This window comes from Neolamprologus brichardi, chromosome 13 (genome assembly GCF_056152115.1).
Source record: "Neolamprologus brichardi isolate AB-2024 chromosome 13, ASM5615211v1, whole genome shotgun sequence".
Taxonomy (NCBI): Eukaryota; Metazoa; Chordata; class Actinopteri; order Cichliformes; family Cichlidae; genus Neolamprologus; species Neolamprologus brichardi.
Genome location: NC_142116.1, coordinates 25,505,887 through 25,532,765, shown reverse-complemented (window position 1 = coordinate 25,532,765; position 26,879 = coordinate 25,505,887). Strand labels below are relative to the sequence as shown.

Genomic DNA, 26,879 nt, shown 5'->3' with positions numbered 1-26,879 from the left:
TAAAAAAACAAACAAACTAGAATTCATCCAAGCTCATCGAAGTTAATCTAATTTCAAAGAAATGCCCCAGTTCACACTCTCTTTTAAGTACCTCTAAATCCTAAAACATAAAGACATTTGAAGTAGTCTTTTCTGTGTTTACTCATTAATCATCTTCATGAGGCCAACAATGCGTTACTGTGTCAACCTCCAGCTCATATTCTTAATTTATTGCCATCAGTGAAATGAACTCCAGGTTTACAAGTGTGTCCTCTGCTCGTAAAATGCCAACATCTGCAGCAGCCTCTCACTGCAGCAAATCAAAGCAGAGCAATATGGAAACTAATGAGTTAAAAAACAAGATTCTACTTTCGTTTAGGGGGCATGTAAAATAGTAGAACATCATGTTTCCCAAGATCACAATTCAAGACATTTTCTCCCTGAAAATGTGTGTTTCACCAGCGCTGTGGCTCATTTTCAGTTTGTGTACAGGTCACGGGAATTGGATACAAACCGGTTCCTTCGTCCCTGAGTGACTGAAGAGACTAAAACAAACAGCAGCACTTTTCATCAGGCAGTGTAAATGTTTGTGTTTGAGAAATCATGGGTCTAGAGGACCTCCGGGGACTCTCTGAGGTGGCAAAGACGAGAAAATAGTTTAATTTAGCCCATCTGTGATCCCACTCATTGATTATTATTTGGATGAGAGGATGGGCTTCTCCCCCCTGTTGCTTTCAGTAAGCGCAATCCGAAAGAAAGAGAAGCCGAAAGTCTTTTTCAGGACGTTATCTAACGGCCTCTTGTAGCAATGAGAAGTTTACGAGCCCACACCGACGCCTGTAAGGACTGGACGGGGAGGGACTTTCGGGACACTACATGCGCAACAAGTCCAAGGGCGCATAAACTGCGTGATGACAAAGAATGACAACACGGCATGCAGCGGTTCAAACAGAAGCACTTTAAATGGATCATGAAGGGAATATTTCTTGAATTCTCCATGCTGCCAGCGCGAAAGGTAGTGTCGCCAAAAAGTTTGACTTTGAAAACGCACTTTTGGAAGTTTTCTCCAGAGCACATGACAGAAGCCGGCTTGTAAGACTGCTGTTCAGAAATGTCAGCATTTAATATCCGCGATGTTTAACTTTAATCCTGGTTTAAAAGCAATAAAACAGCGAAAGTATTCAGCTCATTACAGCGCAGCAGGTGACGAGCGGGATTTGGGATCTGGATTTCGGCTCAGGAACGGAGGAAACTTTAATGTAACGGGAGTCAATGTGAAATGGTCCCCGTTTGTCACAGAAGCTGGGACGACATCACTTGAAAATAGCGTGTTTCTTTCCTTTTTTTTCCTTTCTTCTTTTTATATTTTAACTTATCTCAGTCCACAATGAGGGCGCTGACTTTATTGTGCGTAATAGTCCTGCTGTGCAAGTCGAGCCTGAGCAATAGAAACTGCCCGGATCTGATCATTGACAGCTGTCACTGCTCCGTTGAGAGGTCCAAGGAGTTGAGCAGGCAACAGGTCCGAATCAAAGTTGTGTGCGACGACGTGGATCTGATGGACACCTTACAGCCCAGCTTCTTACCCAACAGGACCGTTTCGCTGTAAGTAGGAGCAGTCAAGACTTTCACGTCACTAATATAAAGCGCACACACGAGGTAGTGTGTGTTTGTGAGACTCAACATATAACGGATTATCAGGAAGAAAACAGTGTGGGAAAAGTGCAAAGATAATTTTGTTTCCTCAATTTTCCAATTCATCTACGGGGTCCCCGGGCCCCGTTTGGGCGTCTGGCTGCATGCACAAGAGTGTTAAGTGTTATAAATTGATTCCACACAGTTAAACAACTTTGACATAATTTACCAGTAAGTCATTTATCGAGTTGCAGAAGAATAGTACACATCAAAGAATAATGTTACCTTGTCCTGTTACCATAAATATGTTGTGAAATATGTGGTTGGCAGCCAGCCTTTCTGCAACCTTATTACATTATTACCATTACTGCCCCCGCCCACCAGCCCCACTGCATTAATGCCACTGAAAGGTCACTAAACTTACCCAAGATGCACTCTTCTAACAAAATGATTTAAAAAAAAAGTTACACATCAGATTGGTTCCATTTCAAAATCAGAGTGCTAGCAAAGTCGCTGAGGTAATCCCCACATCATAGACATGACGTATAATAAGTAAATAATAATGTATAATATAGTGTACCTACTATTCTTCTTTATCTGCCAAACCTTGAATTAACCTTGTAGTAACTTGCAATTTAAAGAATCTCTTTGTTATCATATTCTGTTTTCCACACTGTAACTGATTTCTGTGATTAGAACAGTATTATAGGGGAGCGCCAAAAGTAAGATACTATTATAGGTTTATACGGCTTATACTGGCATTCAGCTGTTAAATATACAGAAATCTGTTTACACTCCTCCGTTTAAAAAAATAAAATCAGGATTTTATTATATACCGCCTTTTCAGTTTGATTTACTCTTATTGCTTATGGTTAAAGAAATGAGGCCATTAGTTAGCACATCATAATTAATTAAATAATAAAGAGATTTTATAACTGGAAAAACTGGTCAAAGACTGATCGATTGGTGAAATGAGATCATTGTTAACTCTGATGATCAGTCTATTATTTGGATGGATTAATTTTAAAATTTAGCAGCATTTTTTTAATTAAATTTTTTAAATAGCAATTCTAACCCTTTTAACAGTTTTTAATGTGTTAGTCTCACATTTCCCAAAAGATCAGCAGGTGAAGAAAGGAGAGATAATATGTACAAAGAAATGCAAGAAATGGGTTGCACATACACACATATCAATAGAAGGAATGACAATCACAAACCATATCACAAAACATGGTCCAGATGAGATGCTCTAGGTTCAATAAGTTCTGTAATTCATTCTGTTTATTTGGTGCAACTCAGTCTGTCGGCATTCTCAGGATGTTTTCTGGTGGGTTACTGGGAATTAATCCATCCTGAACTCTGCTCTGATGAATGACAGTTTTACATTACAGTCTCATGCATTGGCAGAGTATGCAGGAGGCATTTACTTCTCTTCCTGTTCCTGCACTGACGGGGGTGTTTAGTATGCTGTAATGAAGAGTGATCACTGTTTGTCTACATGCTGTCTGTAATTTCAAAAGGGAGAGAGCAGAAGCTAGTCCTTGTAAAATCCTGCTCTTATTACTAGATCACTAATTCAAATAATAGTTTGAAAAATCTTTTCCTTAGTGTGTTTCTGGACCCACTTTGAGATCTACCTTCCCCCTGTTAGTGACAGTCAGACCTCATCCATTGCTCACATCTGCATAAATCGTTGTCCCTACCCTCGGTGCTGTTTAGAGGTGCAGTTACCTTTACTGTATTGAAAGTCATTCAAACATCCATAGATTTTGCTCTTCCACACCCTCTTGGAGAAACCTCTCTTAGTATTCATCTGTGTCTCTCTTGTGGATGAAATAGCACTTCAAACACTTGAGGGGTTGATAACTCCCCCCCCCCCCCCCCCCCCCCCCCCCACCTGCTCCCTCTCCCCGTCTCTCTCTGCAGGTGCACAGATTGACGGCAAGATTAATAGACTGCTTTATTCACGGAAACTCGAGGTCTGCCTTTGGAGTGTAAAAGCAAATACTTAATGTAAAGGCCCTTGACAAGTTACAGGCGACTACTCATTCCGAACCACAAGCATAGTTGATTAATGGCAGCACTTTGCTTACAGCAGTTTATCTGGATTGGTGTTTGTTTCCGCGCAGGCAGAGCTGCTTTTGTTTCTTTTAAGTGGGGAATGGTTAAAAAGCTTTCTTTTATCCTCGGCGTTAGTAAAAGTGGAGGCGTTTTTAAGGTTTCACAGGTACTAACGAGGTTTGATTTTTTTCTAAGCGGTCTACACAGAAAGATAAAGTAAGGTTAACCTTCACAGTACACAGTAAGTAAGCATCAAACTACAGCGACGCAGGTCGAAGCGTCTCCTTCTTTCCGAGTTTGCCTGAGAAATTCGAGGTAGTGTGTGAGCTGTGCTGTTAGCCGACATGTACAAGTAATTCTACACCTCACCCAGCACTATTCCTTGGTGAACTCCATCTTACAGCAGAGCTCTTACCGGCCAGGAAGCAGTTTTCCTGCGTTAGGAAATGTGACCTTTGTCAGGCTAAAGTGACCTCCCCTGTGTGCTCTTTTGTTTAGATGTGCTGTACAAATAAACATATATCAGGGGAAGCATGTACATACCAACCGCCCCCACCCCATAAACTGTCAGCAAATTTCCCAAATGTCCTTCGGCATGCTCTCTTTATTTTCTCCTGATCTCACCACCTACATAGACAATGAACCCCTTGTTGAGCCATTTCCTCAATGACAACCTGAGCGCAGTATGTCACGTTCAAGTGTACTAGCCCAGATCCGAGCGCCACTTCTGATTAGAGGCACAGATTGTGCTTTGTTGGTTTTCTTTTTTGCGTTTCAGTATTGTATCTATAAAATGTTTATGAGGAACAAGCCCTGCAATAATGCGGCGCCCTGCGACTGCCAAAGAAAAACAACTTAACGAGCAAATGAAAGAACATTTGCATAAACGAGAGAGATGAAAATGAACTGTATGAGAGAGCGTGTCAGTAAGTCTGTGAGCCGCACAGCGCCCTCGATTAACACCTCCGCCTGTTTTTCCTTATCGTCCATGGGGAGGGGTTGGAGTTGAAGAGTTTAGAGCTTGTCCTGACAGCTCTGTTGACCTTGGGACCTATCTGGTGTAATCGTTTCAGCGGTGCGCCGTTTCACTGCAGAGAGTAGCGGCTGAGATCGTCGCTGACACTTGTCTTAGGCAGTGGTCCAGCAGGACCACGCCTCGCTCCTCTCAGAAATAGGAGGAATAGATTGTGGAAGAGATGCACGGATGGTTGTGGTAGGGGGAGATGGGAGATTCAGAGTAAAAAAAAAAGCAGTTAAAGGACTTAAAGGAGTGACAGAGAGGATGCTGGGAAAGTGAGGATGTCAAGTGTTTGGTAGAAAATCACCTGAGGGCTGAGACTGATGATGAGAGTGATACTGAGGAGATGCGACCACTGCAAACAGTTGGGATGTGGAGGTGCTTGCACACTCCACACTCACAGCTTACTGTAAGTGAGCTTGTGAGTCTCTGCTCTGCTGGAATCTACACCCAAAGACATACTGCACATACAGTGCACTAGCAGAACTGACAACTTTTAATAAACATTACAATGTTTGTACTGCTGCTTTTCTCTCTCTTGCTGAGTTGCTTTGTTGCAGCCTGACCCGGGTCGTGTACTATTTGCATATTGTTTGAATACTCATATATTACCTGCTGAGAGTAGCTCAACTTGTGGAAGCTTAAACTGAGTTTCACATATTTTTCAGCTGACTGTTCTACAACCACACTTTCTCCTGTGGTCCTGTGTGTTAACATAGTACAAAACAGGCAAGTCAGGCTGCAGTTTCTACACGTGTTAGAGTGGTATGCATGGATCTAGAGCCCAACCAATAAAGGACTTTTAAGACTGATACCATTACCAATAATTGGTCAATTCAATTCAATTGTTTCATTTAAATAGCATCAAATCACAACCTCAAGGTGCTTTATATTGTAAGGTAGATACTCTACAATAATACAGAGAAAACCCTTACAATCAAGCTACTCCAATCACAGTGACAGTGGGAAGGAAAAACTCCCTTTTAAACTTGAAGAACTATGCGGCAGAACCACCTCAGGGAGGGGGAGCCGTCTGCTGTGATCAGATGGGGGTGTTTGGAGGAAGATAAAAATGAAATATTCCAACATACGAAAAATAAACAGATTACAGCAGGTTGTTGTGTTTACATTAGATAAACAAATAGTTAGCCAATACCCACTAATATCAGATCACTAATAAACTGGTTGGGGTCTACTTCTGGAAGGTGTCACTGGCTCAAAATAAATAGTTTAAAATATTCCCCTTCTTTCCAAAGCCAAAAATGCATTAACAAGTTGTAAAGAATGGTTTAAGGTGTCAAGGGTTGCCCTGATCCAGTATTTGACACTGGCCAGCATCATTAGACTGAATATAGAGAAAAAAACGTGCCGTCTGATTCATTAGCTTTAACTATCATTTAAATATATATTCCATAACACAGCATAAAAAAGTTCCATAGGTAAGAATGGCAAAACAGCCAACTAAAATGTATGACTCTTGTGTGCAAATTCAATTCAATTCAATTTTATTTATATAGCGCCAAATCACAACAAATGTCGCCTCAAGGCGCTTCATAGATACAGAGAAAAGCCCAACAATCATATGACCCCCTATGAGCAAGCACTTTGGCGACAGTGGGAAGGAAAAACTCCCTTTTAACAGGAAGAAACCTCCGGCAGAACCAGGCTCAGGGAGGGGCGGCCATCTGCTGCGACCGGTTGGGGTGAGAGAAGGAAGACAGGATAAAAGACATGCTGTGGAAGAGAGACAGAGATTAATAACAGATATGATTCAATACAGAGAGGTCTATTAACACATAGTGAGTGAGAAAGGTGACTGGAAAGGAAAAACTCAATGCATCATGGGAATCCCCCGGCAGCCTACATCTATTGCAGCATAACTAAGGGAGGATTCAGGGTCACCTGGTCCAGCCCTAACTATATGCTTTAGCAAAAAGGAAAGTTTTAAGCCTAATCTTAAAAGTAGAGATAGTGTCTGTCTCCCGAATCCAAACTGGAAGCTGGTTCCACAGAAGAGGGGCCTGAAAACTGAAGGCTCTCCCTCCCATTCTACTTTTAAATACTCTAGGAACAACAAGTAGGCCTGCAGAGTGGGAGCGAAGTGCTCTAATAGGGTGATATGGTACTACAAGGTCATTAAGATAGGATGGGGCCTGATTATTTAAGACCTTGTATGTGAGGAGCAGGATTTTGAATTCAATTCTGTATTTAACAGGAAGCCAATGAAGGGAAGCCAAAACAGGAGAAATATGCTCTCTCTTTCTAGTCCCTGTCAGTACTCTTGCTGCAGCATTTTGGATTAACTGAAGGCTTTTCAGTGAGTTTTTTGGACATCCTGATAATAATGAATTGCAGTAGTCCAGCCTGGAAGTAATAAATGCATGAACTAGTTTTTCAGCGTCACTCTGAGACAGGATATTTCTAATTTTAGAGATGTTGCGCAAATGGAAGAACGCAGTCTTACATATTTGTTTAATATGTGCGTTGAAGGACATATCCTGGTCAAAAATGACTCCAAGGTTCCTCACAGTGTTACTGGAGGCCAAGGTAATGCCATCCAGAGTAAGAATCTGGTTAGATACCATATTTCTAAGCTTTTCAGCGCCGAGAACAATGACCTCAGTTTTATCTGAGTTAAGAAGCAGAAAGTTAGTGGCCATCCAAGTCTTTATGTCTTTAAGACATTCCTGCAGTTTAACTAATTGGTGTGTGTTATCTGGCTTTATGGACAGATAGAGCTGGGTGTCATCTGCATAGCAGTGAAAATGTATGCTATGTCTTCTAATGATGCTGCCTAGGGGAAGCATGTATAATGTAAACAGAATTGGTCCTAGCACTGAACCCTGTGGAACTCCATAATTAACCTCAGTGTGTGAAGAGGACTCTCCATTTACATGCACAAATTGGAGTCTATTAGATAGATATGATACAAACCACTGCAGTGCAATACCTGTAATACCTACAGCATGTTCTAATCGCTCTAACAGGATATTATGGTCAACAGTATCGAATGCTGCACTAAGGTCAAGAAGGACAAGCACAGAGATGAGTCCACTGTCAGAGGCCATAAGAAGATCATTTGTAACCTTCACTAAAGCTGTTTCTGTGCTGTGATGAACTCTGAACTCTGAAACCTGACTGAAACTCTTCAAATAAACCAATAAGCAAAGGATAAATAAAAGAAGGAGCAGTATTATTTACGGTCATGTTACTGTACAGGCTGTATTTCTTCATTCAGGGGAATAAAATACTTGTTCCACAGTTTGAGCACGATGTTTTCTCCACGGCGAATTAAGCAAAGTGCATGTTAACAATGAGTCAGTTTGTACACTCAAGCACATTTCACAGTTGACAAAGCTGTCAGTACTGCTTGCAGCACATAGTAATAGTAGAGACAGAATATTGCCCATACCTTGATTTCAGTACTCATGAAAAATCAGAAATCCACACTCTGTTGCTTTATTAGAATTAGCATGTAGTTCACCCAACAGGTTGGTTTTCAACCTGTAACATAATGTTAATACTCAAAGTGTTTGAAATGAAATACATTCAAGTGTTCCTCAAAACAATGTTTCTGTCTTCTACATGGTAGAAAGTGATGAAGATGCACCCCAGCCCCAGTCTGATCCAATGTTATAGAAATAAACCAAAAAACTTAAACACAACTTAAACTTAAAATAAACCAAAGAACTTAAACAATGCCATGTTCAAGAAAACTGTAAGACACTTTTTTTAAATGAAATTAATATGTGCAAAATTCTGAATGTTATATTTTTAGTCAGTTTGCCAATCAAATAAAAGCCTCTTTGTTGTCCTTTAAATGGTGCCACATCTGTAAGAAAAATGTGTTTGTGGGTTGAGCTGCAGAATTGAGTTTGTGGGTTACATCTATGAAAAACCACTGAAAAAGCAATGTCAGTGCCAAACAGCTTATTCTTCTATCAACTCTTGTTTTGAGCTTCTGATACCTCAACTGCAGTCAGGTTTGGTGCCTTAATGGCAGCACTGGTGAGCATGGACCCTGCTATAGCATCAGTTGGTGTCTGCTCCAAACACACCATGTTGGACTGATCTGGATAGGTCAACTTTTGGCTGATGTTTCACAAAAGCAAGTTACAGGATTATTTTTAGTGAGCCCTTATATCATCTCCAAACTGAAGGCCAAATTCCATATAACAGGGGACTATAACATGCCAGATACAGGCTGCGAAGTTGGCGTCTCAAGAAGATGATGCTACAAGAAGACTGTTTCCTCACCCTGTCAGAACTTAGGAACTGTAGGCAGTCTTCTACAGATTTGCAGACAAGGTTTGCAGGACAATATGGCCGACAGCTTTTTACCCAGACAATACAGAACAGAGTGCACGTAGCCAATCTGTGGTCTCAAAGGGTTGCCAAGAGGCCTGCTGCAGCTGCCCTTGACCGTCGGGCCCATTTGCGCTGGTGTCAGCACCATGCGCATTGGAACCTGAACATTTGGAGAAATATGTTCAGTGATCAGTCCAGATTCTGCCTACTGCAGTTGGATCAACATGTTGATTACTGCATAGCTTTTGGTGGCAGCATTGTGATGGTGATGTCACTGGAAAAACAAGGCTTGTTATCGTTGGAAGCAACGTCAATGTTAAACGACATCAAAATTCAAATCTGCAGTTTTGGCAAACCCAATATCTCCACAGTCTGGGACCAAACTCTATCCTCCAAGCTTTGTATGGTTCTTCCAGAGCTATTGAGGCATCTGTTTGTTAAATGAATAAATAGTTAAATTGCCAATATGTCTCAATTCTTCAGATTTCAGTCATCCAATCCAACAAAAGGCACCAGAGAAGACGGAGAACATTTGACAAGTTTTTCACGAACACAGCTCACATACTCAACGCTGTTGCTCAATCCACAAATGCGTTTCCCTTTTCAAGGGGAAATAAACAGGCCTTCATCCTTAGTGCGTCATTGTCTTTCACCCACATCTGCAAACAGGGAAAAAGGCAACTTGTTACATTAAATGCTGGCATTTCAGCCAAAAAAAATCCCTTTTTAAATATCCATCTCATATCACACAGTAAATGGTTTATTTTGTCTTCTTTCGTGTGGAGCCCAGTATTGTCCTTGTTGCAGTTTCCAGAGTTAAGAGTTCAGCGATAATAAACAAATATAATTGCAGTAGTGCATTATGTTGTTTTTAATATCTTAATTTAAAAAACACAACTATAATAAAATGTTTGTGATTTACAGAAGTGTCAGCTGAAATTGATCTACTTAATTGGTGCGTGTTCTCAGACGCTAAGCTCCTTGAAAGCCTGGTTGTTCTCCAGTTTGCCAGAGAGAAAAATGAGGGCATCTGGTTTGGGCTAAAGCCAAATCTGTAGTATCCTCCTCTGTGGACCTTCGCCACCATCATCATCCTTTCAGTTGAAAGACAGGAGGGATGTTTGTGGTGTCAAGAGGGAAGTGATCAGGATAGGGCAGTAGCTCCCTCCAAACCACTACAAGAACATGTCAGTCAAAGTGCTGGCAGGGAAACATTGGAGGAAGCGTGGCCGTAAAATAGCGGGTGGATTTTAGATTAATGCGCTTCTTCGCTGTAGATGGACAGGTTGTGATTAGCATGATCAAAGGATTGAGAAGTTTATATTGATCTGCATTGTCACTGTGAACAAATACTGGATGTCAGAGCATTTTATTTTTTAGAATTGCTATAAATATAATTCTGTATATTCTTTACCCCCCATTATATTCACTCCAGCTCTTTTCTTCCTTGCTGTTATTCCTTGGGGGCTTTTCTCGTCTGCCGAGGTGCTGTTTGTGCTCTACCCTCCTCTGAGTTCTGAGTACTTCTGCATGAATATTTCATTGCGCACATAGCCTGTCCATATACTCCTGTGCATTAACTCATTGAACAACACATCGGATCAAGACATTCAGAGTGTTAAATGCCTTAAATGATATGACATTCAGATCCACAGAGAGCTGGATGTTAATCTAAAGAGATGTGACCAAAATGACCCCGATAAAACATGGTGTATCTACCATCTCATGCTGTGAGGAGTCATGCCAATCTCTGTCTCTTTCTACTGGCTTTTCTCATTCTTATCTCCACTGATATGGAAGATTTTTAAAAAGGAAAAGGTTCAGCTTTAGTGCACTCACCAGTATCAGTCATCAAAGCTTCAGAGGGTGCAATATTTTAGATCCCCAGCACTTCTATCTTTGCTGTTGCCAAGGACCTCTTTCCTCATGTTATCCGTGTGCTCAAGAACAACAACATGGGCATTGAGCTGCTGCGTATTGGAAACATTAACAGAATATAGAAGATGTAGCTGCAGGGACGTCAGGACTGCCACGTTTGTTTGTTGGAGCTTATTGTAGGAATTTGTTGGTTTTTAGGCAGAACTAACATTTGCTTCCTCGCTCCCACATCCCAACTTGCTAGCTGCTATTTTAATAATTAATAAAAAGTTGATTAATGCTCATATTTGGATTAGAGTGTGGTTTGCAAGCTACATTCATAAACTGTAAAGCTCAATTCAAAGCTAATTTTACCTGCTAATTAGAGGGTGAGGTCGTCACCATGCTAGAATTTCAAACTTGATATCAATACCCAGGAAAGTACTCTTTATTTCTTCCATCCATCCGCTTCTCCTTTTCAGGGTCGCGGGGGGCGCTGGAGCCTATCCCAGCTGTCACAGGGTGAGAGGCGGGGTACACCCTGGACAGGTCACCAGTCTGTCGCAGGGCTAACACACAGAGACAGACAACCATTCGCGCTCACATTCACACCTATGGGCAATTTAGATTAATCAATTAACCTATTCCCACAAACTGCATGTCTTTGGATGGTGGGAGGAAGCCGGAGTACCCAGAGGGAACCCACGCAAACACAGGGAGAAAATGCAAATTCCACACAGAAAGACACCGGTCTGATGGTGCAAACCACTGTGCCACCGTGCTGCCTTTTTATTTCTTATTCTTCTTTATTTTTTTTAGCTCATGTAAATGTATTCAGTAACAGCCCTGTTCATTTCGAGTGCTTCTGGAGACCTGGCACCATATTTCATTGATGATTAAGCAGGCTGCCACCATTTCTGCCGAGGTGCTGGTAGATGTCTTCAATTTGGGTCTTTAAGGGAAGCAAAACTCTTTTTACACTCTAATAACTGTGCCTGTTAAATTCCATTTGCTACCAAGTTCCCACATGATTGTATTATTAGAAGTAGCTTGCTAACCGCTGTTTTAATGACAGCTCAACAGTTGGCTAATGAGGGGTAACTGCTAGAAGTGAAACAGTAACATTCTTGCTGTTTAATACTTAGATGTTGTTGAAATAGGGGTTTTACTGACCACACAAAATTCTTCATAAAGACCAGGATGTTGGTCTCTAAGGTGATCTGCAAAGTTTGTGGTACTCCTGTTCATGTGTTCAGCTGGTGCTGGGAAATCTATTTTGCAAATCTTGGTCATGCCATATTTTAAAACGAGAGATTAGCCACAGTCAATCAAAAGTCATTGGCCAGTTATCAAGCAGTTTCTCAGTCTGCCCCCACCCCACCTTGTCAAATGTCATAAAGGCTTGAAAACAAGAATTCAGAAACCAGTGAGTGATGTCACGGTAGCTATTGTACACCCATCTGTGGTCAGCATATCTGAAGAAAACCTAACGTTGGTCCTTAAAATCTAAATGGGTGTAAATGAATGAATAAATAAATAAAAAAGTCACTATCTGTACAGCTGTGTTAAAGGGGGAAACTATGGAGGCCAAAAATTTTTGTTCCTGTTCGTTAAAGTTCTTACGGTGGGCATTTTTATCAGTCGATAAGAATTGACATGCTTTTGGAGCCAGTCTCAAGTGACCACCCAAGTGTGGTTTTTACCACTTCCATGTTGGCTTCATTTTACAGCCACAGAGGTGGCTGCTCTTTAAGGAAACTGCCAGTCTTCTTAATAAATAGCCATTACTCAATCTAGTTACCAGCAAATGCCAATGATATTGTCAAGGTTTCTTCAGAGGCTACAGATATATCACTTAGAAGCTGGCCTTCACACTGGCTGCCTGAAAATCTCTCTGACCTCAGTTGACGTGGTTCAGGTCTGATCAGTTCTGCTTTAGACAATAATGATTCAATGATCGAGAGTTCATGACCACTGGAGCAGTCGCTGTAAATCCTACCGTAGCATGTTGAAACCAAGAATGTGTCAAAACCCAGACCTACTACCAAAAAATATTAAGTAAAGACAAATACAGTGTCTGCCAAGGATACTTCTTTGTGCTGCTCTCCCTGCCTCCTTCATACGCCGCTGAGTAAATACTAAAGTTACTTAAAGGGCCATAAATTTGAGAGAGCAGTGGAGGCCAGCTTAGAAGCATGTTGTCTTTACCCCGTTTTCTTACTAACTGTACAACAAGGTGATTAAAGCCCCGATGTGTGCTGCTTCTGTTGCAATATGTGATCCCAGTGGGAATCGTATTAGCTGTTCTATTTGTCTCACAGGAGCCTTGGCAGGCTTTTATCAGCCCTGTGTGCTAGATTATGAGCGTATGCCTGCCTCTGTGTGTGCACGAATCAGGGAGTCAGTGTATCCATTTGTGTGCACATGTAGGAGCCCTGTGCTTGCATATGTGTTTGTCACTCAGCTTCTTCACATTTTTCTCCACTCACTCAACACAAGTCACGGATGCTATATGTGTATGTCTGTGGTGAGCCTAATAGTTAGAGACTGCTTAGGCTTCCAGTCACGTAGCTTCAGCATTTAGCAATGCCTGTAATCACAAAAAACAAACTTTTAAAAAATGCTTATTTTTTCTATTGAACTTTTCCTTTAAGTAATTTCTCGTGATGTGGCCTTTTTCGTATCTAAATATCATTGCTGGTTAATATATAATTCGGTAAATGAACTTTTGAATTCTTAGCCTACAATATTATAAACTCAAATCTCTGATCTCCAATCGCCTTGATGGCTCAATCAGACTAAAGTTAAAGTAGAATGTCACGCTTCTTATGAATACGAAAAAAAATTTAATTGAATTTTTGTGGTGATCAGTTGGTTGTCCTGAGGTTGAGCGAGACTGACTGAAGTCACTCTGAGACGCAAAGGTTTGCAATTACCTGACTGACAGACTATCTACTTTATGAACACAGACTGTTTGCTGATATGTTGCAAACAGTCAATCTGAATCCGTCTGCAGTCATCAGTGCAGAGTGTAGAGCTGTTTATAAGGTAGTACACTAGAGGTGACGTAATCTGAGGTTATTGTTGTGCTGGTTCTGACAACTTATCAAATTATGAAGTCACATAATTAAAATCAACAAGACATTCCTAAAGGTTAATTCCAAATTTGAGATATGCAATATTTTGCCCTAACAAGAAGATGAAATCTTGCTGTGCTGTTCAATAGCGAGCGTATGTCCAAACCCAGCAAATAGGGCACTTTGCACAAAAAAGGAAAGTAAGCAAAGACTGCACTCTTCTCTCTGATTCACTCTGATCAGAATGAAGAACATCTGAGGCATCTGAAAAACTATATAGTTGCATGCAATAGATAATAATAAAGATAAGAACTTACTTTTTTGGAGTTCCCCAACTGAAGAACTCAACTAAACAGAACTTTATTGCTTCATATTTAAGTCAAATCACAAGAATAACACAGAACAACACCTTACTTTATAACATTCTGTAAACACAAGTAAACAAATCTGACTAACTGATCTGCAACGGTGGAACAATTGTGATTCAGTAATGTGAAGGAAGGACTGTGTCTCAGTCAGATGACCTTCACCATCATTTAGAGGCCATGTGAACATCTGTTGGTAGCTCCTAAAGCAATTTTCCATCCAAGGTCAATGTTAGTAGATGTGAAATATGTTATTTTGGTTAGCCCCGTCTAGTAACTTGATCTTCTAAAAAAACACTGGGTTTGGCTGTTTGAAGAGAAGTGGCTTGAATCCTCGAGGCCAGCAGATCTAAATGTTTGCCATAGTTTAGATTGTGATCTTTACTCCCTTTGCTCCTCATGATCGGTGTGTTGGATTACTTCCGTGGGAGCTATTTTCGTTTCTATTCCTCCATAATGATATAGCTGAATGTCTTTGCTCCAGCCAGACTGGTTTCTAGAGCACTGACTTTGTTGGGCCTCACAGAAATATCCCAGCTGTGGTGTGGAGGGAGATTAAGAGCAAGAGCTCCCGTTTAAAGGAAGAATTTTCTTTATATTTGGCTAGGAAATGGGAAATAGGTGCAGCTATTTATTGAAACATGTCCAGACATTAGGCAGCTTTCTTGTCATTTCTTGAAGTAGTTCTCCGGGCTCCTTGAAGGACATTCAAAGTTCTTCTTTAGATATTAGCTGCCTTTTTTCTGTTCTCTATCAGAATGATCCTAAACTGCCTCAGTTATCTGATTGATTAGTGTTCTACTTTGTGTTTTTCTGTCAGGTTTGCGTTTACAGAGGCAGTGTGTTTACAATCATTGTCACGTTTAAAATTAAGCCATAATAAAAAAAACAAAACATCCAGAATGTTTTCATTTATTATTATTATTTATTACATGGTAGATTAGACTATAATTTTCTGTGTTTATAGTCGCATCACTTTTGACATTTTGACAAGATCCCAGAAACACCATTGGAATGAAATGCAGTCCTAAACAATGACAGAGCCTTCAATTTGTTTTACAGATGACTGTAGACAAGCACTGTCGTACCTCTCTGCTGGCGTCCTCCACACATACTGGTGACAGTCATCAGTTTTGCCTTTTACCCCTGTTTCCAGTTCTTAATAATGGCTCTTTGGCAGCCATCCTTCCACTGAGACTATTTCTAATAAGGCTTAGAAACAGTAGATGGATCAACTAAAGGTCCAGACACGTCTCTCAGGTCCCGTGTCAGGTCTTTGCTGGATTTTTTTTTTTACTTCTCAATGACATGACTTTTAGATACTGTTCTTAAGCTGTACATAGTTTTTCAGGTATGTCACTTTTTATCCTCAACTTGTTCATGTTCCTCAAATTTTTTAAGAGCTCATTGCACACCATGCTGAGATGTGTTTTCAGCTAATAGCTCTTTGGGAATCACCTTGTTGGGAAAAGACAAAGCAACACACAACAAAAACAATTTTATGCCTGTTAAACTGTGTTAATGGGAACAAATGATGTGTTTTTGCAACAGGCTGCTAATAAGTGCCCAAAGAAACATTTAAAAACTGATTTCCTGTCTGATATGTGTAGACACAACACTTGCTTATCTGTTGAATCAGATGTCTTTTTATTCTTGAATTATTCCCAGGTTATGTCCAAACACTTAAAAGTCTTGAGAACTATTACTCAGGACCACTTAAATAAAAAAATGGGGGTGGCTCAAGACTTTCGTACAGTACTCAGTTCTCATATTTCTCATCAAAACCTTGGCATTTTATTTTGAAAAATGACTCCAGTGTGTATCAGTTATCAAAATACTGTCACACAAATTTACTATCAATTAACTAATCAACTGTTTAACCTTCTGCAGTGCTTCAATCGTCCAATTTTACGCTCGCAAACTCAACATTCACACAAATGAATGCCCTGTGCCATGTGGGACTTTTGTGAAAATGCAGCATTTACTAGATAAACTATACACATCTGGCTGTGGTTGGCGCTGGAACACAGTAAGCAATGACATAGACCATTTGCTGCAGCCCACAGAGACAATACTGAATCACTTCTCCTCGCTGAAAGCAGCTTATCCACAGAGAACATAATTGATAATGTAAATACAGAGTTGGATGGCTCCTCCACAAGTTTGTCATGGCCTGTTTACATAATGTTCAATTCTGTTTTTCCTGTGATTTCCTGGACGTTGCGCAGAGGCCTGAGATAGGCATGCAGGGGTCGGCAAGCAGGCACATCCACACAGCACCGCACACACATACATGCAGCATAACACAGCACAGGACACGCTTGAGTTTGCACAAACAGTGGCTGCCTGTCCCTGAGTGGGACGTCCGTCCGCAGAGGGAGGTGTAGGAACAGAATGGGAGACGCTGGAGAAAACACAGCGACAGCAGTGAGTGTCTCAGCTCGACCACCTTTACCCTGCCACATTGTTCATATGTGGCTTTAGAAAAGAAGCGCAGCAGTTTTGGCACAATTTATAGTGCTAGGATTTAGAAAAAGCTCAGGAAATACCAGAATCAACTCCACCTGGCCCTTCAAACTGTTTGAGCTCTTTGGTTATCTTTCAGTAATTCTCTGTGTGAAATATTGTGATATTGACCCGCTCGGTTTTCCAAGGAGTTTCTCACCATGTCCGGCTGCTTCCATGCTGGCTTGTATCTGCTGCAATTTTCTGCATGCAGAGAGCTTTTGTCAAGACGAATTTCAACTGACACAAACGCAGCAGGATACTGATGTTTGGATCAACAACAATAGAAATCCATACAAACTCTTGCTTACTCACATTTGGTGGTCTATAAATCTCGTCCAATCTGACTCAGCTTAAAGGATCAAATTTACAAATTTACTGCACCAATGAATTACTCTCTTTTGGTATTAAAGTGCACAGGGTGCAGGTATTTTCGTGACTGGGCTTGTTGTGCAGGTCTTTGTAGGAGTTTCGGTTTTAGAGTGGAAAATCAGAAAGGTCTGATAAAGCAATTCATTGCAAATTGCACTAAATTTAATGCATTTAACTTTAGATCATGTGTTATTTTGCACTGGGTGTGGCTGTGATAGTCGCCCCTAGAAATGCTGATATACTCAAAATGAGTGAGAACGAATTTGTATACAGTGGATAGCTCAAAGTTACACTGTAAAAAAAAAACTAACGTAATTTTCTGTGAGCATATTATCCATTTTTTTTAACAGTTTCTGTAAGTAGTAGTTGTAATTGTGAACTGTAATTGTTATTTGTAACATTCAGTTATGGTTGAAAAATTAATCGAGAAAATTCCTTCATTTGAAAATGGCACATCATAAAATCTTCACCTTTCGGGATTTTTTTAATGCATATATTACCATATTGAAATGACTGTCAAAATGCAAAAATGAATGGCACTCATACACTTCTAGACTGATCTCTGATGTCTAATGGGTTTTATAAAAGTCTTCCTAAAATGAGAGAATTGCTTGCATTATTGCACATAACACAGTAACAGCAAGTTCATCGACGCACAGATGGGTAAGTATTTAATGGTAGATTATGTTTTGTGTTATTCTACACATCCTACAGATCAGCTGTTGCAGATTTCAGATTTACACTATGGGATAGTTTGTAACAGCCCTTTTTCTACACAAACCCTGTGCTCCTCTGATTTATCCAGAACATAAGCAGCCCTCAGCAATTTCTAACAGAGAAGTTTGCATTAAAAAAAAGACACGAAATTACCATTAAGTTGGCTCTCAGTGATCTAAATTGCCATTGCTTTTACTGGAGACTGTTTTATTTTGATTACTAGACTCCTTGTCCATTATCCAGTCTGCTTGTTTTTGATTTGTGAATTTAGGTTTTTAGTAAATTAGCCCATTGTTAGTTGAGCTGATCACCCACAGAACTTTTTTCCCCTTCAACCCATGAGTTAATTTGGCCCTACACTTTCTAATTGACTGATTTTGCCAAGCCCACATAAATCGCAAGCCTTTGAATTTCACCGTGTCCCAAAACAGTAGACACAGGGCTCAAGTAATGACTACACTTGATGTAAAAAACAAACAAAAACAGTTTTGTAAAAATAAAATAGCACAAAATAAAAGTGAGCTAAACAGGACGTTTTTGGCATGGGTAACGTTTAAATTACGTTTTTACTGATGATTGAGGAATTAGTTCAGGTGGGATTTCAGTGCAGACAGATATTTGACAGCTGATTGGCAAATCTCATATAGGGCATGCTATTTACATTGCTGAGCAAGGTTAGCAGCCCACCTCCATTCCAGCTTCTCCTCCTCTGCCATGTCTGACACAATCAATGTCTTTTCTGTCATGTTAATGCTGCTCTGTTCTGTACCACCGACAAGGTGTGCTCATTCTCCCACAAGCAGTGGCACATAGCAGATGGAAAAAAGTGGTACTGGCACAAATGTCATATAAAACTACGGTTAACCATCTCTACTATGCAAAACATGCCCACGGTCCTCCTTATTCCATACCGACGCTGATCATCAGCTGGTGACAGTATGACTTCATGCGGGTGACGAGCAGCTTTGGCCTCAGTCTTCTAACACTAAATTCAGTGGACTGTCAAACAACAGTCGTTCGTACAGCAGATAAAATAGATTTTCACTTGTTGGCTGGAAATGAGAAGCCTACTGTTTACTTCCATGTGAAATCAGCTGTCATATCATTGTTTAAAGAATTACTGCAAATTTCAAATGATAAATGTGCCTGTGGTATCAGTGCGTAAAGTGCTTTGTGCAACAATGGAACACTTGACAGCCATAGCAGCAATAACTGGATGGAGGGGCTTAGTGAAAAGTCTATTATCTCACCCGATTATTTCTATCTTTTTTGTGCATTCTTTGTCTCTTGTATTGGCTCTGCGGATTTTGTCCCGCCTGATCTTCCCACTAGTTCTCTGTCAAAAACGAAAAAAAAGTCATTTTGGAAGTAATAGAGATACGATCTCCTTGGAAGTTTGCTATTGGGCGAGGCCCAAATATAAATACAAGCTTAGATGTTGACACAAATTTGCTGACACGAGTTTGCGTCCATCCTGGCCTTTTGCTGAGAGGGGACTTCCTGTCATCAATTTAGCTTTTCCTGCCAAGACAACTGTGAGCAGAAAGAGGTGCTTACCCCAAATATCACCCAGAAGCAAACTTATTCAATTAAATGAGACAATTCTCCAGTGCAAGTGCAAAAAATGGCAAGTGCAAATATCATTTTTTAACCTTTCTGTCAAAAACAGAGAGAAATCTTTATAGAATTGTTTATTCTCATGACCAAAAAGACCAAATATGTATTTCCTGTTGTGAGTTCATGCCTAGTTTGCATGTCTGTTTGTGCCTTCACAAGAACATTTTCATTGTGCACACTCTGCACCCTGAGCAGTTTGGCCAGCGATTTGCCCATTCAGCACAATGCATTGTGGGATCCTGGGGTTAAAAATGAGCATGTAGCCATAACGAGAGCACTGTCGTCACAGAAGAAATCAACACCACATTCTAATTGGCCCTCTCTCCTTAAACCTGGGTGATCATTCCCACAGCCCATTGTGTTAGAAGAAGATGGGAAGGTAGTGGTGGAAGGTGATAAAAGGATCTGACCTTGTGCAAATCTGCCACTGTCTACCTGTCTGAGTGTGTGTGGGTAAGTGAGTGAAGTGGCCATTGGCTGACAAGAAGATACACGACATGTAAAGGAGAGCTCAAGGCAGCAGATCACATGGGTATGTACGTATCCACAGCATCACAGAGCGAGAGAGAGCAGCCCTGCAGCAGACGATTTAAGAGCTGGCCGGAGAAATCAATATTTTAGCAGATATAAAACCTTGAATCTCCATTGGAGTTGTATTTAAAATTATGTGAGTCTGGGCTGCAGAATAAGCGCTGCGTATATCATCATCCCCTCGACTCTTCCTACAGTTATGTGTAAAGTTGCGTCTGCATCCATGTGTCTGTAAGGGCAGAGAAAATACCTTTTTGTTTTTTTACCCCAACAGTCCCTATAAATACTATTACCTTTAATTACTCTAATTAAATGTGAATGAGAAAATTACGTGTATTAATTTCAATAAATGTATTACATTTATTGAAATTTTTACTTTCATTTTTTTAGTTTTTAGTTTTTTGTCGCTTGACACTAATTAGCAGCTGTTTGCATTCATATAATGTGTAACGCAATTAATGCATTCATATTGTTCATGGAAGCTTGGTTAGCAAGTTTGCTAGCATTAGCTAATAACAAGGAACCCACCAATCTGTTGAAAACAAAAAGCCTCTTTAGCCACTAAACAAACTCACAAAACGACACAAAATACTAACGCAGAAGCAAAACTAACGGATGATCACATGGTGGCTACCTTCGTCTTTTTAATACAGGCTATGTAACTGTTACATAATAAACAGTGTCTCTCCTTTGAGCTCTGTTTGTGCTTTCATTTTTGCATCACTGCGGTTTTTTGTGCTGAGGTTAAAAGATATAAAGTAAAGGAGAAAGTCAACAACCTCTGTGATCTGAAACTACAAAATAAAATCACAATTCTCCGTTGGTTTTTAGCTACAAGCAATCCTCTTCACATAGACAGTGAGTAGTGTAGTGAGTAGTAGTTTCTCATTTATAAAAGCTTTAATCTCCTTTGACTGTGTCTGTGTGGTTGGATATGATTGATTGGCACCAGGCTTCTGAACTGACACGCAAACCCTAGGTGTGGCGTGGCGGTGCAGTAGTTAGCACTGTCTCACACTGCCAGGGAAGTGTTTGAACCCACTGGCCAGCCTGGGCCCTTTTGTGTGGAGTTTACACGTTCTCCCTGCCTGTCACCTCACGACCTCATGGGACAGTCTCCAACCCTGAATTGTCTAAATAGAAGAATAAAGGGATAATTGGTGCATCGTAACATGCATCATGTATTACCACCGTCTCGCTGTCTTAAGGAAATCTGAGGAAATCTGTATAATGAAAAAAACTCAAAAAGTCTTTATTTGCCAAAACATATTGTGCTCATGGAAGTCCGGCTTGAGAGAGAGACTTATTTCAGAGTGGAGCCCTGAACTACCTGTTCTTGTCTGTTGTATCATTGTATTTCCGGCAGTAACTGGTTCAGAGGTGACTTTGTGTGGTCATGTTATTCTCGACAAACATAGCAAAAGTAATTACTGCAGCGGGCTTCGAGGAACTCGGGCCCTTATCTGGAATGCCTCTCGCACCCGCAGCAGGCGCCCGAGCTTTACGTGGTCTAATAAGTCACTCTGGGTTTTGTTTTGTTTTTTCTACAGTAAAAAAACCCCCACCTGATTACCTTGATATGCCCCATGTGTGTTTATTTGTTTTAGCTGTGCTCATTTCTGCGGATAGATAACAGAGGTTTAACAGAAATACCGCAAGTGTAGCGTGCGTTAAATTGGATTTCCCTACGTTTTCGCGACACGATAAGGTTGTGTGCGTGTGTTGGTGCTTTCAAGTACTCTCCGAGAAGTCCTGTCCAGGTGCTATTTTTCTATTTCCCCCAAACACATGCATCACTCAGAGAAACATAGTTTCTCATTTTACATCCAGCCCAGACATAATTCATCCCCAAAAAAGGGGGAAAAAAAGAGAAAAAGCAGTGATGGCTGTCATAGAAATAATCAAAACGGAGGCACTGCGTCTCTTCTGAATATTAATTCATCACTTAAAGATCCCTGCAGTGCATTTCATTGATTTGTTTGCTGTTGTGGTATGAGCAATGGATGACTGAATTGTGCTGACCTGGCGTTTCCTTAAGCTTTTCTATTAGGCCGATATTTTGACATGAAGGAGTGCAGGAGGGGGCGTGTGGGGGGTTGGTGGATGGCTTGGATCATTACACATCTTAACCACAAATGGCCATAAACAAGTCCAAAACGTGGCTTGGATGAGTAATTTACAGCCGCAATCTCATCAAGCATAAATCCTTATCTCTTGCCAACATATTGACAGGCAGAGGATAAACAATTTATCAGCCATTTGAATAAGTAATCTCCCCCAGCTCTGTTTTTGTGATATTTACAAATGCGCCTCCCCTTACTTGCTCTGCATGCTCACCTCGACTTCTCTCTCTGTCTCTCTCATATCTTTTGCCCCTAAACAGAAACCTGAGTAACAACAAGATCTCTCTGCTGAGGAACGGCTCCTTCTATGGCTTGGCTGCCCTGGAAAAGCTGTGAGTACTTAAATCAAGCACTCTTTAATGTTTTGTCCTCCCCAGAGTCCTAATAGCTGTCATCGCAGCAGCAGTATTGCACTGTAGCTGGGAAAAGGCAAACAGGGGACATGGTGGGAATTAGGAGATCCTTGTCAGGTTTTACCCTGCAGGAGGCTTGCCAGTGTGTTTTTTTTTTCTTTTACCTTCCAGCCCTTGCGCTTAACCACAATTGCCACAGTAAATGTCCTAAAAGCGATAATATATAGCATCATGTTAGGGACTAATGCAGCGTGAGATCAGGGTGCTCTGACAGTGTGACTGACTGTGGCGGGCCCGTGTCGATGACTCTCGCACCATATGCAATCTCCCAGAGGGCTGTATTCATACAGCCTGATGATGAGCTCCATGATAGCTCTTCCTGTGTCCCCCCCCCTGAAGTCAGCTATTGATTGCTTTCACCTCTGTGCAGCCCAGTGATAGCTGCTTTTCTACCTGATGGTGACACAGACACTGGCTGATGAGGAAATCAGAAAGGGGCTGAAATCACACAGAGCGGATGGCTTGATAACTTGCTCTGTTCAGTCAGTCATTCCCGGAGGTATGTGCATGTGAAAGCACACATATTAAGCTCACCACTCACGCCAAAACACACACACGCGCGCACGCAAACTACATCAGTGACTGCTGTGAATATTATTACAGTCAGTTTTGGCCCCCGTCTCCCCTGACTGCTGACTGACAGTTAAATTTAGATTGGAATAATGGCAGCGGTATAATTCTGCCTCTCTTTCACTTCTTTTTGGGTGGCTGTGTCGCCTGGTGACCTACAGGATGGTGTCACATGTCTCTCCGGGCCTTATTAGTGCCATTAAATTGTCCGACTCTCTCTCTCCAGTTCCATTGGAGTGATGGAGATGATGATTGCGAGGCTTTTAAGGACATTCAGCCAAAGGTCTGTCGCGCCTGACCTTTTGGAGCAGCAGTTTGCGGTGCCTATCCCTTCCTTCACCTCACTCCCTTGGTTCAGTCTTTCCATTCTTCCTGCCACATGCAGCATTTGGCAGGGATACGCCTGTTGCTGGAAGCTGATGCCAAACCAGGTAGCCTCAGTGAGTTGAAAGTGGCGGCCAGCTGTTCCCTCGTCTGGCACAGCCGACTGACTGCCTTCCTGTACGGCTGGCTGACTGAATGGATCTGAGGGTTGTGGAGAATTGGCAGTTGATTGACAAGCTTAATAAGGCATGTGTATATGTTTGCACCACTCTTGCTGCAGCTGCGCTCTCAATGTTCTTCAACAAACAGACCGTTTGGGGCAGGAATGGAAACTTGGATCCCACTGCAAGTTTTTTGTTTTTTTTAAATGAAACAGAAACTGATTTGCACATCTTTTCTTATTTAACGATGGCTCTAGATATGCAGATAATTTTAGTTTCATTCATTTTTATTCTGAGGCAATCTGTTTCCTTTCTAATTCAGTTTAGGCACAGACATAATAAGACAGACAAAATACTCTGTGAATGACGAACTGAAATCCAGCAAACACAGAAGGTGGAAGTTGGTAGACGTTTTTAGCAGATTTGACGTTTTATTCTCTATATGCAGTTGTTATGTCCTGTGGACCACTGAAATTAAAAAAAGTGCTTCAAAATAACCCCCTGCACTGCACGCTGGTCTTTGCTTTGGTGTTGGTTCAATAAACAATAACTGTCAAGAATAACTGTCACTTTTTCATCCCTTTTTAACCTCTCTGCCATAAAAGGCTGAGGGGGTATTATCGTCACACCACCAGACGGGTGGGTGGGGAGAGTGATCAACAAAACTGGGATGCTCTTTCTGTTTTGGTTGAGCAATGAGGCCTTTATTTTCCTGCAAGATTTTGTAGCTGATGGCAGACTGATTTGAATCGTGAAAATGAGTTTTAGTAGGAAGCATTCAAAATGCAGGTGTTCTCATTATCCTAAGACCACTGGACTGTACAGCTGAGACTTCTATTACAAACACCCAAGTTTGTGAATGTGAGAACTCAAGAACGAGGAGATGTGGGATTTTGAAATTCGTTCCATAGGTGCATCTACTAAAAGTCTGAGATGAGTTTGAATCTCAGTGACGTTGACTTCAAGGTTAAGGTCAAGGTGAGAGTCCAAGTTTTCTGAAGATCTTGTGAACACCATAAATCGAGAAAAATGTCATGTATGATTTTCAAAGTGATACCATAGGTGTATCTACTAGGAGGCTGAGGGTAGCCTGGCAGCGTCCAGTAGTTTTTAAAATCGTGATTACATGAAACATTTCGCAGATTTTGATTTTAGTATGCGTGTGTTTGTGATATACTCTGCGTACAAATATATGGTACCAGATATATTATTGGCACAATATACTAAGCACACAATTTAATAATTTATTGATGGAAGATCTATATACTGGTAAATTTACCAGAATATTGACTTATTAGATTATTTATTAGTTGTCAAATCTAAACAATATAAATTAGTAAAATGAAGAATATATGTAGTCTGCAAAAATTAATGATAAATTCATATAGAAGATTTAACACATAACGGGTTGTTCATAAAGTCCCTTATAATGTGATGCTTATCCAAACATTGTGTTCTTATCCCCACAATGTTGCTGCCTGCTCTGCTGCAGTATTTTCTAAATTTTAAATGCTTTTATAGTGGCTTATTTCGATAACTTGATCGATAATCAGCGGCCATTCAGCTGCACCAAAAACTTTAAATATTTGCACTGACGGTTAAAATGCATAACAAACACAACAACACACTCAATTGAACTATAGTCATATGTATGTTAGCATTCACATTACCCTAGAACAGGGGTGTCCAACTCCAGGCCTCAAGGGCCGGTGTCCTGCATATTTTAGAGATCCCTGGATCAACACACCTGAATCAAATGATTAGTTCATTACCAGGACTCTGGAGAACTTCAAGACATGTTGAGGAGGTAATTTAGCCATTTAAATCAGCTGTGTTGGATCACGGACACGTCTAAAACCTGCAGGACACCGGCCCTTGAGGCCTGGAGTTGGACACCCCTGCCCTAGGCAGTGTTTATGCAAAATTACATCAAGATTGGTCCACTCATCTAGGAGTAGCTAGAGAACATGCAAACATATATTGTATTATTTTCAGAATCTTAGTTTAGTGCACTTGCTCTTTTGGACAAGCAGAGCAGAAAAGAAGAGCGTAAAAACTTGATGCACTCATATTTTTAGGTTTAGGCATCAGTTGAATGTTAATCAAAATGTAGCACAGTGGCGCTTGGGGAAAAGTTCGGCGCTCTGGAGACAAGGTCTGAGGAAACATTTTAATAGTAATTTCACTCTGAACCAAATGAGCATTAACTTTTTCATCCGAGGTCATGGGGGAGCATTATTAGGCTTCCCAGCCCAATTCCGTGATAAGAGTATACTGTTTTGCTTGTAACTTACTAATCCTAGCTAGGGGCTGGACTCATATATATCATCATTATTGTTATCATTGTTGATGAATGATGGAATTTATACAGCACACTAAGCGACTTTATTAATTCCCCATAGAAGTCTCTTTTGATGTGATTTGCTTGCCCCTGTAGGCCAGATAGAGTCCTTTTAATGGAGGGTTCCTGTATTGTGGGTGATGGCCTGACTCCCCCCCATATGGACACCAGCCCACTGCCGTCAGCCAAACTGGGTCCCACAGGAGCAAAGCAGAAACAAAGCCCATCTCTGTTCTCTGGTCAGGACACTAAATCTAGCTTTTGCCACTTCATCATGTGTTTCCACCGCAGAAGGCCTCGCTGTGCGAAGGGTCTGTCTGAAAGAGACGAGGCGGGCATATCCTTCTCATACTGATTACACTCATGAGCAAATGTTTTTATAGAAAGATTTTAATTTGGAACTATTGTGGACATTATAATATTCTATTTACATTCTTTATGTAACATCTAGAGTCCAATGTAACAATCCAACAACAACTACAGAAAATAAATGATTCCTTAATGATAAGGTCGAGATTCTTCGAGCACACTTCTGTTGGCTTCAAGCATATTGTTGATTATAGGTGTCAGAGAGAGGAGTGGGTATTTTTGAGATCATGACAGTGGCTATGACAGCAGATTTATCCTTTGCAGACTGTCCAAATGTTTTCTTTACTGAAAGCAGAGGATCTTTTTTTTTTCGTCTATTTGACCAAACATTATTTGTCTAGCCCTGAGGTGTTTAGAGGCAGGCCGTCAGACTGAGCGGACCACGGCTCGGGCCGGAGACAGTATCAGAATTCAGAGTAGCGTCTGCAATTGCTCATCCTGAAAAGTGGATGTCAGAGGTGTGAGGCAGCGTCCTTTAAAAAGTTTCGCGAGTCCTGTTGTTCATACTGACAAAGTGACGTTTATTCAGTCTTCCC

At 40.9% G+C, this 26,879-nt stretch overlaps 1 protein-coding gene across 1 annotated transcript in view; it reads left to right on the top strand.

The window, feature by feature from the left end:
• The first annotated feature begins 900 nt into the window (after positions 1 to 900).
• Positions 901 to 26,879, top strand: part of adgra1b (adhesion G protein-coupled receptor A1b) — a 180,037-nt gene continuing 154,058 nt past the window's right edge. Inside the window, exons 1-2 of the mRNA XM_087850365.1 lie at positions 901 to 1,584; positions 22,426 to 22,497. Of these exons, the coding sequence (XP_087706491.1) occupies positions 1,367 to 1,584; positions 22,426 to 22,497 (290 nt within the window). The 5' untranslated portion in view covers positions 901 to 1,366. The remainder of the gene's footprint in view (positions 1,585 to 22,425; positions 22,498 to 26,879) is intronic.